This window comes from Microchirus variegatus (genome assembly GCF_963457635.1).
Source record: "Microchirus variegatus genome assembly, chromosome: 1".
Classification (NCBI taxonomy): domain Eukaryota; kingdom Metazoa; phylum Chordata; class Actinopteri; order Pleuronectiformes; family Soleidae; genus Microchirus; species Microchirus variegatus.
The window spans coordinates 42,294,717-42,308,602 of record NC_139802.1 but is presented as its reverse complement, the minus strand read 5'-3'; the positions used below and the strand labels follow the sequence as shown (position 1 = coordinate 42,308,602).

The following is a 13,886-nucleotide window of genomic DNA, read 5'->3' as shown; positions in this document are numbered from 1 at the left end:
AGGTTGTATTTCCGGTTGCTATAACTGCAGCTGTTGAAGAAGAGAAGAAAGGAGGAAAAACACGGGAATATTGCTGTACACCTGTCAGGTAAACGTGACACGACTTCGTCACAACGTTAGAATGTGTTTACGATAAAGAGTCAGGAGGCGCGAGAGTGCGTTTCCGGTTTATTTAACAGCCTTTCTGTGCTCTAAATGGAGGTTAGCCGATTAGCTTAGCTTAACTTCTGTTGCTAAATGTATTTACAAATACAATTCACATCATTTTATTAGTAGAAAAACAAACATTTTTAAAAGTCTGTCTGTTTCTGTATCCCTCTTTAGCTCAATTACTGATCACGTGATTACATTTGCTGCCTAAAGTTGATGATGGTGCGTTCAAGTGCTTCAGGAGTCAACGACTGAAAATGCCCATGAACGCACCATTGTCATGAGTAAATAAATCAATAAAATCAAAGTCACAGCATTTAAAATTAAATTAAAGATGATGCGAAGCAGGGAAATGGTACAAAAATAGAAGCTGCTTGTTTTTTTTTTAATATTCACTATTTATTTTTTTAAATATATAAGATTTAAAGAAAACTGCAAGAAGTCAAAGTAAATGAACAAACGAAAACAATGTTCAGTGTGTGTGTGTGTGTTTAACCATATTGGTCTTGTGTTTGCAGAAGTTGTGAGAAGATGTTGAGGAGGAAACCGACTCGCCTGGAGCTCAAGATCGACGACATCGAAGAGTTCGAGAGCATAAAGAAGGAGCTCGAGGTGCACACAGTTTTTAATCTGATCAATATTCTGTATTTTTATAAACACTCAAAAGTATTTGGTGACAATATTGATTTGGTGATGTGTCGTCATCATCCTTCCCCATGCGATACCACAATCGGGGGGTGGGTGATTCCCACTCCTACTTCAGTTCCGTCCCTTATTTATACTTATGTAATACTAATGATCCATTTGTCAAAACATTTTTCAGGCCAGGAAGCGCCAGAGAGAGGAGGCGGAGTCAGGAGGTGGAGTGGGCGGTTCCTCTGTAATTGGTGTTGACATAATTGGGGGCGGAGCCTCAGCGTCAGCCTCCTCCTCCACGGCGGCGTCCAGGACGGAGCTCATCAACGAACGAATCGGCTACAAGCCTCACCCCAAACCCGCCACGCTGCCCACGTTGTTTGGAAGTTTACAGTTTTAAACGTGAACAGTGAAACTACGTTAGGTTTGTTTTTCCCATGTACAGATCAAAAACACAAACGGACCGTTTAAATATTGTGTAACTAGATATATATTTGAAATAAAACCATGAAAATGTACTCGAGTGTTTTGTTGTTGTTGTTGTGCTCTTAATAAGGAAACACAAAAGACGAGATGTCATCGGCTGTTTTGACATTTGATTTATTTTCGTAATAAATGCTACGATATTTTTTTATAAAGAGCGTAAACAAATATAAAAGACAAACAGATGATTAGTGTTTCATTTATTTACAGTAACAGTCAGTAGCGCTGACATAACTCATATTTAGGCTCCACCCTCCCTCGCGCAGTCCAGGAGGTGATGTTGACCAATCAGGACTCTCGATCCATCACGCTCAAACTTTCTAATACTTTTAGAGTTTTTTTTTTCAGTTACCATGGCAACCAGCAAATATTACTGAATAAGTGCTGATTTTTTTTTAATATATATTTTTATATATATATGGAGCCATTTTACAAAAAAAAATTAAGTGTTTAAAAAACAATTAAATGTAAAAATTTAAAAATGTTCAAAATAAGACAAACTGTAACATGTATGTTCTTACGTTTACCTGACGAGATGCTGGAAACTGCTCAGAAACTACATAGAAAAAAGGAAGCTGGGTGGGCGTGGTCTGTGTGATGATTGACATCTGTTTTTTTTTTTGGCATAAAAAGAAATAAAATGAATAAAAACATAATAAATAAAAAAAAATTAGCAGAGTTTGTAGTGTTTTTTAGTGTTCACTCTGTTGCCATGGTTACAGTAGTGGTGGGGCCGGTAGCGGCGTCTTCTAGCTTATGGTGTAAAAAAAAAAAAGAAGTTGTTTTTGGTTTGTTTTTCTTTTCATAATAAATAGAGGGTTTTAATCACTGAAATCACGGGAACTGTTACCGAGGTAACCGCTGAGGTTTCTGTCGCTTTTATGGTTTCTGTAGTGTCAGTCTGTTAATCGATAAGTGACGATTGAGACGTGATCAGGAAAGTTCAGTGTAAATCAGAGCAGGACACCTCACTACATTCATGCTCTTCGCTCAGTTATCGATTGATCGTGTGGATCAGCTGGTGGTGTCGACCTCGGCGTGTTTTACCGACGCAGGTTCAGTCCTGTATGCTAACGCAGGTTCAGTTCTGCATGCTGCTGACCACGCCCACCTGATTTTTTTAAAAAGTGACTTGTCTTCGCCCTCCTCCCTCTCCCCCCCTCGGATGATGTCATCACTTCTTCTTGATGGCACTGAGGTCTCGCTGCAGCTCGGAGAACTTGGGCCGGTCCTCGGGGTTGTACTGCCAGCAGCGCTGCATCACTTTGTACACTTCTTCGGGGCAACGCTGAGGGCACGCCATCCTGTAACCTAGCAACCAAGAGGAAGAGGATCAGGTCAAGAAGGGGAGGATGAGACTAGAATATATATAATCATTCCAGAAGGTGGCAGTCATGTGACATCATGGATGCGAGCCCCACAGAAGAAAAAGTGTGTCTGCAGCACCCCCTGGTGACTATATAAGACAACACATTCATTCATTACTACAGTGGTTCTGAATTAAGGGTCCGGTTCAAATTCATCCAATGCAATGATCGTGATATATGCCAACATCTCTACTTTCTTTGATAAAGCTACAGATTACAAAATAATCTTGACCTTACTCTGCATTTTTAGACATAGCTGTACCTTTCTCCACCTGCTCTCGAGCCTGCTGATTGGTCATTCCGGGGTAAGGACACACCCCCAGACTGAAGGTTTCCCACAGCAGGATCCCGTAACTCCACACGTCGCTCTCTGAGCTGTAGCGACCTGCAGCCAATCACAGAGCAGGACGCAAGAGTCACAACTAATACACAAAGATAGTCTTAGATAGTCAAAGATTATCTTCTATTTTTTTCTTAATGGGACCATAAATAAATAAATAAATAAAGACCTGAAACTAGAGGCTGAGACCTGAGATTAACTTCTCAGGAAAATGTTTACTGTTATAAACACAAACAAGTGACAAATAGAAGCTAATTTTTCCACAGACTTCCATTCATAGTTATTTTTACAGTGCACAGAGATGCCCCCTGGTGGTTAACTGCTTCTTCTGCCCCTATTGTCCTCAAACCATGTCCATTTATATATATATATATATATATATATATACAGTGTATGGTGAAAGGGCACTGTGGCAGCCATTTTAAGAACTTTATGGCTTCCCTCTTTAGGACAGACTTTGCCTGAGGGAGTCACATTATGGAGATAATTGAAAATCTATGACAGCAATGAAAAAAACCTGTTGACATTGAGGGAAAAAATGCTCTAATGTAATCAAAGTGTAGTCAGGGGAATTTAATAATACAAAATGTTAACCGTCTATTTTGAGTAAACGCCGTAAAAAATAAAGTAAAAACTCCAGTGAAAGAAAAACATTATGGATCATAAAAAGCTGTCACATTTATATTTATGCGTCTTCAGCACTAAAGCACTGAGCAGGTGAAGGTTCAGAGTTTGAGAGCTTTATGGTGCATTCAACAATTCAGAATATCCGAATTCCCAGAAGGAAGTTTCTACATATTGCTACAACACGGGTTAAAGACGTAAAAGGAACTCGCCATTAGGGGCGGGGCATTGGGACAGGACCACAGACAAGTGAGTGACAGGCGTTACCGTAGTTCAGCGCCTCCGGTGCCGTCCATTTGATGGGAATCTGTTTCAGTCCAGACGAAGAATAAATGCCGTCGTCCTCCTGACGGCTCATCCCAAAGTCGCTGATCTTCAGCACGCTGCCCTCGCCGACCAGACAGTTCCTCGCCGCCAGGTCCCTGAGATACGGACGAGAGAGGAGACGGCGAACGTGTCACACTTTGTGTTTTTCAGTAGCAGTTAGAGGTCGATGCGTTCGCGGTCTGCGGGGGGGAGATCCCAACCTGTGGATGCAGTTCTTGCTCTCCAGGTACGCCATACCGGCGGCGGCGTCGACGGAGAAGCGGATGAGCTGCTTCGTCTTCAGCTCGTCCTTCTTCTTCCTCAGAAACGACAAGAAGTCTCCACCTGAGAGACAAAACACAACTTGATCAACACCGCGGGGGGAAAAAGCAGCGGTGTCGGCCGCTTGAAGCTCCGCCCACCTGGAACCAGCTCCATGACGATGTAGATGGGCTGTCGCTGTGTGCAGACGCCGATCAGCTTCACAATGTTGGGGTGGTCGTACTGCTTCAGGATCCTGCAGCAGACACCAAATAATCAGATTATTTGGACTTCATATATTTAGTATTGTTTTTAATCGTTGGTGGTTGCCATAGTAACGTAGTAACGGGGCTGACCTGGCTTCGGACAGGAAGCGGATCTTCAGCTCCGGCGGTAGGTCTTCTTTACAGGTTTTGACGGCGACCGGCGTCTTGTCGCGCTGCAGCGTGCCTTTGAACACCTCGCCAAAGTTACCCTGCCGCCGGGCATGATGGGTAGCAGAAGTGGACACATGTTAGACGCGCGGACGCGGACAGACGAAAACAAAAGACGACGATGAAGCGTTTTCGGAGCGCTCACCTTTCCCAGCAGGTCGCCTAACGTCACGTCCTCGTGGTTCAGGATCCACTTCTTATCCTGGACGCAACATTTATGTCATTTTTTATGTCATGACCACTCTCACACGCTTATGTGTGTGTGTGTGTGGGGGGGGGGTTACCTTGACGACAGGGTTGAGCAACACGACTCCAGACTTCTTAGTGATGACCTGTTTGCTGGTGAAGTGATGCTCAATGAGCTGAGGGATCGTACCGAAGCCTGTCCCTTCAAAACGATACTGACTCTACCAAAGAGAGACAGAGAAGGTCGTTATCGGTTTGTTTGTTTTGATGTTTATTTCTTTTTGTAATGGACGCACGTCGGTGGTACGTACATCTGCGAACTGGATGATGAAGTGTCGCCGCTGCTCGTCAGAAAACACCGACAGGACGTACTCGCCCGGTTTACCGTGGCTCTCCCTCACCAAGAATTCTCCCTGTTGCCGTAGCAACTCCTGGGCCTCCGTGCGCGGGATGGCACCGTGATACCACTCCTGGTCTGCCAGGGGGCGCTCTGATGTCGGGATGACGTCAAAGAACTGCTGCTTGGGAGAGGGGGGGGAGGAGGAGGAGGGAGTGTTAGATTTGACACACACACAAGCACAGATGTTAAGGAGGAATGAATCTCACCGAGGAGGAGGAGCCAAGCATCCCTTTCGGCGAGCGGATCATTCCCGCCAGAGAGTGACGCAGGGTGTCGAAGCGAGACGTTCGCTCCTTTGCCTTGTCCTGTGCAAATAAATGTTCAGTTAACATGTTCAGGAACAGGAAGGGGTAGCTTTTATTCTGAAAAAAACAATCATTAAATGAGTATTTACAGTCGATCCAACAGAGCGAGCGTCGTCCTCGTATGGCATTGCGGGGGGCGGCGGTGGAGGCGGAGGGGACGTGGCGGCGACGGCCATCTTGGTGTCCAGCAGAGCCTTTTGGGACGCCAGACGTGCCTCGGACGACCGCAGCGACTGAACGGCGTTCCGGAGCTCGAGGAGAGAGAGTTTCTGACTGAGCAGGAGGACGCAGCTGAGGGTGAGAGACACAGCTAGTGAACACGGGGAGAGAGAGAATATTTGACAACTTTGGACAAGAGACACGAATAGAGAGAGATAGACTGACTCGCTCGTCCTCTCTGCGTTCTGCTGACTCGTCTGGATCCTGGCGTCGAGGTCGTCGGCCAGCGCCTCCTTCGTCCTCAGATTCTGCTGAGTCAGCGTCAGCTCCGCCGTCGCCGACGACGACCTGACGGCCACAGTGTGAGCAGTGAGACTCTTACTTTGGCGGAGTTAGCGGGTAGAGTTTTTTTTTAATTTGAAGGTGCTCACATTGCCTGCAGGGTCTCAGCCGTCAGCGTGTTCCACAGGATGTCGTTGGCCGGCAGGTTGTCCGTCTCCTCCAAGAGGCTCGTGTCAAACTCCACGCTCGTCTCCGGGGTCTCCGGGGACCTGAGAGAGGCATACGGTGTTACCACAGCGACGGGGGGGGACATAAGTATTACCACAGGTGATCGCAACGAGATACGAGACCTGTAGGCGTCGATGAACTGTTGGTACTCGGCCAGAGGATCGATCTGCTGAACCGCCGTCGAGATCTCCTGGTGAACTTTGACGATGTCGTCGGTCAGAAGACTGCTGATCTCACAGTATTCCTGAAGAATGCTGCGACTGCGCACAACAACCAACACAGCTGTAAACTTGATTGGCACCTTTAGGTAAACGTCATCTTAATTCAGCGCGTCATGCAACTCACAGCGCGAGCGTCATGTCCTCCTGCATCCTCTGGAGGGCGTCGAGCAGAGCGGGCGCCGAATGCTGCTGGTGTTCTTCCTGCTGCGTCCGAGCGCCGCACACCGCTAACACGTACTGGTTGTGAAGGTTGTGAAGTTTGCCCGTGACTTTGTCGTAGCGCTCGCGCGCACGCTCCGCCTCCCTGCCTGTGATTGGATAGGAGACAGAAGGGGGGAGGAGTTAGCGGCCGTGCCACCTCAGCGAAGTCGTCGTCTTCGTGGTGGGAAACGAGCGGCAGAAACCTTTAGTGAGCGCCTCTCTGTATTTCTCTTTGGCGTTGTTCGCTTCGCGGCTCAGCTGACGATACGTCGACTTCAGCTTCTCCAGATCGCTCCTGGTTACCTAGCAACCGACAAAACAACAGCAGGGTTACTGAGAGAAAGGCTCTGGGTGTAGTGATGTCAGCGCAGGTATTTCCCAGCAAACCTTGTGGTTGTGGCTCTCCAGCTGCTGATGAAGACTCTGGTAGCTCTTCTTCACTTGCTGCTTGTCCCGGATCAGCGTGGCGAGGCGGTGCAGAGGACCAGAGTTCAGGTCGTCGGCATGACTCCTCATCACGCGACCCAACGCTTCGGTCTGACGAATCACCTGTGACCACGACTGACAGAGAGAGAGAGAGAGAGAGAAGGGTCAGGTGTAAGACCGGGCGAGCGACATCATCGCTGAACGGACAGGTGAGGTCGACCTCACCTTGCTGACGGTGCTGATGTAATCGGCGGCTTCCTGTTTCTCGGTTTGCTGAGTCATGCTGAGCAGCAGGGCAGCGTATTCCTTATCGCTCTTCACGCGCAGAGTCATGAAGCGCTTCACAGTCTCCAACAGCTAGAGGGCGACACACAGGTTCTGTTAGCTATACATATATATATATATATATACATATATATATAAATATACACACACACACACATATATATATAAAAACATATACATACAAATACATATATACACCTATACATATATATACACACATACATATATATATATATACACATATAAATACATATATATATATATATATACACATATACACACATACACACACATATATACATATATATAGTTAAGTGGATGTCATGTCATGTCAATATATTTCTTAATAATCTTAACTCTGAGCCTAATGTTTACACAGTTGGTGCAACAGAACCTTCATTGATGAGATTAGTAACATCTGTGATTGATGTCAGGACCACAACTCCCTGATTTAATGCTACTTAGCATGTTGCTCATCCTAAACTGTCTTTCAGCCCCGCCTCCTCCACCACGCCTCTCTCTCTTTCTTTCTCCAGAATCAAGACGCTGAGAGAATCTCAGCTCTGATCACACACTCTCCACTCTTACAGTTCATCATATCACCATAATCTGGCATATTTGATGAAGTTATTGATACGATTGAGGAGGAAGAGATTTTGAATTTTTTAACTATTACTGAATGGACGACACAGGGTAACGAAACCAATCGATCACAGTGCAACACAGTACAAAGTCTTCACGTGTACCAAGTGCCGTTTATCTGAACAAAAGGCATCGTTTGACCCGTTTTGAAAGTAGTAGCAAAAGAGTACAAGTCAAGTTCAACCGTGTTGACAAAGAGCCTGTTTGTTTCCTGCCAGTTCATCTGATCTAATCTGATCTCCACATAACTGTCTTCTCCGAGGTCATCGCTCAAAACGACCCCGCGCAGCACATCTAAAAGATTTACACTCACCCACCCATAACGATGACCGTGTGACCCACCAAACTATGACCCCTCTCAGCTACGATGTTTAACATACAAAACATGCAACATGCCTTTAACTCCCAGTCCTGCAGCTTCAGTAATCCCTCGTGGGAATTCCTGAGATCTCGACCAAAGCCCATCCTGGATCACACACTCACTCACCCTCTCTCTCACACACACACACACTCCCACAACTCACGTGCACACACTAACACACACACACACACAGACTAACGGCGAGGGCGGGCGGGTAGTGATTGCATGGTCATCTGTGGAGAGAGACAACAAAAACACAAGTGACACTTTGACCTGCAATCAAAATATTACACTCATCACACACTTTTATTTTTTTGTTAATACTGACAGCAATATTATCGATGGATAATGGCTTTAAAATGCATTACTGGATATTAGAAAACATGCAGGAATCTGTTGAAATATACAATACAATAAAGACATTTTTAATCCATGACAAATGTATGAAAAATATGTAAATTTCATGACAGGAGAGACAAAATGACTTCTGCAGTCGGGCAAAAGGAAAGATGTATATATAGGTATCAGCTCAATAACTCCTGATATATATAAGGATATCGACAAAAAGTCCAATATCGTGCATCCCTAATTAATAATCTATACACGTCAAATAAAACCAGACAACTTTCATTAGAAACACTTACAATAACAACCGATGATCAACAAACCTCCATGTAAACTTGTTTTTATAAGCTAACTGACATTTCAACACTGCCAACTAAAACCTAAGTAAAGTTCAAATACTTGACATTCCTCGGGCTGCAGCTATCAAGCTAATACTAGCCGCTCCTCAAAAAAAAAACCCATAGAGAAACTGGGGCTAGCAAGCTAACGCTATCCGCTCTCCATCAGAGCAGACAGCAAACTGCAGCTAACATGCTAACGGTCTTTTAAAGTCTGGGAGCAGCGGGTTTGAACGTAGAGAAGTCGTGAAGTTTAAAAGTTTCTTCTTCTGTCGGTAAATACAGAGATGAGAACGATGAAGGAGGAGGAGCAGTGGGAGAGTCGGGAGGGGGCTAGCTATTTTTCCACCGCTGCTCGGCACTTTTCAGCCGCACTGACTCACCGGAAAGCGGTTCTTTTCTTCGGCAGGGTCGCTGTCCGGTCACCGCGCGTCTCTGCCGTCCTCCGCCGGGACCATCTCCTTCTGTTCTGCGCGTTTTTCTCCTCCGCTTACCCCGGCGTCCCCTCCTGTCGTCCGGGCACAGTGCTATGCAGCTAACGGCTATCAGGGAGGGGCTTCCGCCGGAAAAAGGAATGGGAGAAGGAGAGAGGGCGGGGCGTAATTTGTTATGACATATTTAACGCACATATTTACCATATTTTAATACATTTTTCACATATTTAGCACATGTTCGCCACATTTTCAGATATTTCTCACACAAATACCATATTTAGATAACATGTGTCATATTTAGCAACTATTTACCAAATTTGTTTCACATACTCTTTTCATATATTTCACATAATTACCACAAATCAGTTTAAATTTGATACATTATTAAGTGAACATGCTATATTACATTATATAACATTTAAATTGATGGCCAGGAGGAAAATTAACCGGAAGGTTGCTGGCTCAGGTACCCATGAGCAAGGCACCCTATCCCCCATTGACCCCCCCAGGCACTATCAATAATTGGTATTTGTGCAAAAATAACTAATTCTAATTCTAAATTACATATCCAAATCACATATTTACACATCATAATATGTCCAATACATTTTCCCATATTTCAATACCACATTTATTACAAAATGAAAAGAATATATTTGATATATTTATACATGCATATAAAGAAAAAGTATTATCTTACCACGTGAGAAGCACTGTAGAAATGACAGTGTTTAAATCCCTGAAAACAAGATCACGATCGTCATCAGTCAGAGCTAAAAAAACACTCTGAATATAGTGCTTTGAGCAGCATTAACTGAAATTATTATGCATTCATATATATAACAATATCCACTTTGTATGAATTGCATTGACACCTGTCTGAGTGTGTCACAGCCAATGAGAGCAGAGTGTGGGCGGAGCTTAAGTGTGTGGAATGAACCAGAGACAAAACAAGTTTCTGTCCAACCGGTTACCGACACTCACACACACACACACACACATTCTTGTACAGCATTCCTAGCGATGACACTTTTACACATAACGCTCAACAGAGGGCTGCGTCTTAACCTAAACCCATTTATAACCTGTACTTTAAACCTTAAAAAAAAGCCCTTTAAAGTTGCGAGGAGCAGCCAAACTGTTCCTCACAAGGTCAAAATGTCCTCACAAGCTGATAAAGTCAGACATGTACACACACACACACACTCTTTCACTGTCTCGGTCTCTCCCTGGTGAATATCTTATCTGAAGAATCGGCCTCATTCTCCTTCAGATAAAGTCACTCATTCATCTCTGAATCCCTGTCGTTTTGCCTCTGATCTGAATTTTATCAACGGAATCAAACACAATTCAATAAAAAAAACCTATGTATGACTCAAAAAAAAAAAGGGTGGAAATGAATAACCCCACAATAATGATTCTCTTACAAGAGCGAGACAGAGAATGAGTAGAATGGTGAGGTGGGGGTGTCAATGGGACGGGGGAGTGGGCAAACTCACTAGAGAATGAGCAGGTAGACAGAGAGAGTGAGAGAGAGGGAGAGAGAGAGAGATTGTCATCAGGTAGAACAGGTTTGGGCGAGGCGGTTAAAGTCAGTCACTCAGTGAAAAGGTAGAGCGAGAGAAAGATTTTTTTATTGCTTCTGTTGTTTCCTTTCAGTTTGGGACATTATTTTCACTTAAGAAGAAGAAAAAGAAGAAGGAGTTGGGATTAAACCAGAGAAAAGGTCTGTGATTCCTGACACTACAACAGAAGGAAACACCTGTTGCCTTCAGACAGGTATGGACGTATTTCAGACTAAAATTAACAGATAAAAAAAGCTTCAAATTGTAGAGAGTACAGACAGATATTGTCATAAATCAACATTTAATTGATGGCGTATAGGTTGTATCAGTAAAATACATGTAAAATAAATTAATTTTACATGACTGTCTGAAACAGAACATTTTAAAAACAATATGTGTAAATGTCAAATTTCTCAAAGTCGCACTAACACACCCAGATAATGCGACTGGGAGTCAAGTTACTAACACCATCAGACGGACCACAGATGGACTCATGCTGGCTTTGTGCTGCTGCATGTACCACAGTTACCACACTGTTTGCTTAGTGTCCGGGAAAACAATAGAGGAGAGGCCAGGACATAGAAGAATAAGATGACAAAACCAAAAAAAAATCAAAGCAATATTCAGGCCGGACTATTGATGAGACAGATGTAGCTTCAAAAATGTGATATTTTTAAGTTAAAGGAGCATTATGTAATAAATCTAAAGCTCAAACTGGCCATAAAATCCTCCTAATATGTCACAGAGACTCAGGAATAATGTTCATATAACAAACTGAACTCACCAACAACAACAGTACAGACAAAATATTTACATTCAAATTAATATTTTGCAGACTGCAAATCATGTTTATGTTTTGAAATAATTTTTTGGCATGTGGCGCCACCTACCGCCGTCTACCAATCATTGCAGTCAGTAAAGTCTCAGCTGCCGAGCAACCACGGGTTGCCAGTTGCGTCAGAAAACGAAACCTAAAAGACCTCTGTATTTTGAATTTGAATGTAGTAACAGTTTTTGGCCACATTCTTACATATGGCGCCTTTAATGGATGGTAGGAACCACTCGCTACACAATATGTACCGTAAAACCTGATTTTGTTCTACATCATATGAGCGGGTTGCTAACAGTTGTGGTAATGGTACTTTGCAGTTAGCATTTAAATGTACAAGTAGGTTGTGCTAATGTTAGTTTAGAGTTAGCATTTAAATGTACATGGTAGGTTGTACAATTGCTTGTTTAGAGTTAGCGTTTAAATGTACAGGTAGATTGTACTATGCTAGTTTAGAGTTAGTGTTACATTTACAAGTAGGTTGTGCTAATGCTAGTTTAGAGTTAGCATTCAGGTAGGTTGTACCCATGGTAGTTTAGAGTTAGTGTTTAGAAGTACAAGTAGGTTGTACTCATGCTAGTTTAGAGTTAGTGTTTAGAAGTACAAGTAGGTTGTACTAATACTAGTTTAGAGTTAGCGTTTAATTGTACAGGAAGGTTGTACTAATGCTAGTTTAGAGTTAGCATTCAGGTAGGTTGTACCCATGGTAGTTTAGTGTTGAGAAGTACAAGTAGGCTGTGCTAATGCTAGTTTAGATTTCGCGTTTGTACAGGTTAGGCCCCTACTCTAGTCACCATTAACTTTTCTCTCTCTTTCTTTTCTCAGTTCTACACAGAGCTCTCTCGCCCCCCCACTGGTTGATTGGTTAGTTCCAGCCAGCGCCATGTCAACCATCAATGTCTCCTTAGATAATCCCTACGGTCAGGTCAATATTCCGAGGGCTAAACTCCGCTCCTCCGACGACCCCTCTACGGTCATAGCCAATCCGATGGCTCTGGACAGTAACGTCGGGAACCCGTACAGCTCGTCAATTTCTGCGCCGCCACCATATATGGTCAAGGAAGACGGCGGGGAGGAGGACGAGGGCAGGTGCCGCGTCTGCTGCTACCGGTGCAGGCGAAAGAAGTGACGTCACGTCGGCAGGAAGTGACATCAGAAGACAGGATGTGATGTCACAGCACCAGGGGCTTGGATTAATTTATTTTTTCTGGTCGACGCTCCCTGAGGAGAAATCCAAGGAAGGAAGAAGGAAAGAAAGAGTCATGAACTTCAGGAAGTTGTGGTCATTTTTTTTGTGGACTTCCTGTTTGTTCAACAATAATTCAGACAGAATTATTCCTGAAGATTACATGGTTCCCGCCTGGAGGAAGATCAATGATGCAGCTGAACTGAAGCGACTTCTGCTGCTGCTGCTGCTTCAAAACCTTTAGATTATTTTAAAATTCATATGACGTCAACAGATTATTTTCTGTTGGATTTTTGTTCATCACTTTAGAAAAACATACAAATATTAGTTTCACAGATTATTACAATATATTTAAAAAATACACAATAAATAGTCTGTAGCGAAATTTTAACATCCCATTTTAAAATTCCATAATTCCTAGAATTAAAATAAATTAAATTATTTAATCTCAGTTTGATATTTGATAATCACAGTTTGAAATGTGTTCATAAACCCAATTTTAGAGCTCCATTTAAATTGCGTTAATCCCAGTTGGAAGTTTTGCTAATCTCAGTTCACTGATTACGGAAACGATGAAGACGACGATGAAGATGAACGAATCGCATTCACGTGGTTTGCTAACGGATGTTAATATTGTTTATTATAACAACATGATTTATATACACTTATATATATATATAATATATATATTTGATATTTTCTTTATATATGAATTTGCACAAAGTATTTACAGTATGTGTTGTCATGGCGACGACTCAGGATGAAGGTTGTTGACTTTTCTGGTGAAATAAACAGTTTTTCATATTAATAGCATATTGATTGATTGATTGATTGATTGGATTATATTAATATGATATAGAGTTTATCATCCCTCAGCTCCCTCTCTCTCTCT

The 13,886-nt window shown here is 43.2% G+C and overlaps 2 protein-coding genes across 3 annotated transcripts; one reads left to right on the top strand and one right to left on the bottom strand.

Moving 5' to 3' along the window:
* Window positions 1-8: 8 nt before the first annotated feature.
* cdc26 (cell division cycle 26 homolog) lies at window positions 9-1,290 on the top strand. Of its 2 annotated transcripts, none has more exons than XM_083899824.1 (3): window positions 9-88; window positions 669-762; window positions 974-1,290. In XM_083899824.1, the coding sequence occupies exons 2-3, from the start codon at window positions 682-684 to the stop codon at window positions 1,184-1,186; spliced, it is 294 nt and encodes a 97-aa protein (XP_083755950.1). In that variant the 5' UTR covers window positions 9-88; window positions 669-681; the 3' UTR covers window positions 1,187-1,290. The 2 variants fall into 2 exon arrangements, with proteins under 2 accessions (XP_083755950.1, XP_083755951.1); XM_083899825.1 differs by having other exon boundaries at window positions 45-88; window positions 672-762.
* A 533-nt stretch (window positions 1,291-1,823) lies between these two features.
* On the bottom strand, window positions 1,824-9,497 carry fer (fer (fps/fes related) tyrosine kinase). Its single transcript, XM_083900164.1, has 20 exons — window positions 9,364-9,497; window positions 8,333-8,530; window positions 7,235-7,366; window positions 6,971-7,144; window positions 6,787-6,886; window positions 6,507-6,690; window positions 6,284-6,421; window positions 6,083-6,202; window positions 5,877-5,999; window positions 5,582-5,783; window positions 5,394-5,492; window positions 5,099-5,305; window positions 4,886-5,008; window positions 4,747-4,803; window positions 4,524-4,642; window positions 4,329-4,423; window positions 4,128-4,251; window positions 3,868-4,022; window positions 2,899-3,021; window positions 1,824-2,580 (listed from the first exon to the last, which is right to left on the bottom strand). The coding sequence occupies exons 2-20, from the start codon at window positions 8,399-8,401 to the stop codon at window positions 2,444-2,446; spliced, it is 2,481 nt and encodes an 826-aa protein (XP_083756290.1). The 5' UTR covers window positions 8,402-8,530; window positions 9,364-9,497; the 3' UTR covers window positions 1,824-2,443.
* Window positions 9,498-13,886: the final 4,389 nt, after the last annotated feature.

Coding starts and splice junctions, on each gene's coding strand:
- fer (XM_083900164.1), bottom strand. CDS start 8,401: ATGGGCTTTGGTCGAGATCTCAGGAATTCCCACGAGGGATTACTGAAG. Junction 7,145..7,234: donor ACATCAGCACCGTCAGCAAG/GTGAGGTCGACC, acceptor TCTCTCTGTCAG/TCGTGGTCACAGGTGATTCG. Junction 6,203..6,283: donor CAGTTCATCGACGCCTACAG/GTCTCGTATCTC, acceptor TGCCTCTCTCAG/GTCCCCGGAGACCCCGGAGA.
- cdc26 (XM_083899824.1), top strand. CDS start 682: ATGTTGAGGAGGAAACCGACTCGCCTGGAGCTCAAGATCGACGACATC. Junction 763..973: donor GCATAAAGAAGGAGCTCGAG/GTGCACACAGTT, acceptor AACATTTTTCAG/GCCAGGAAGCGCCAGAGAGA.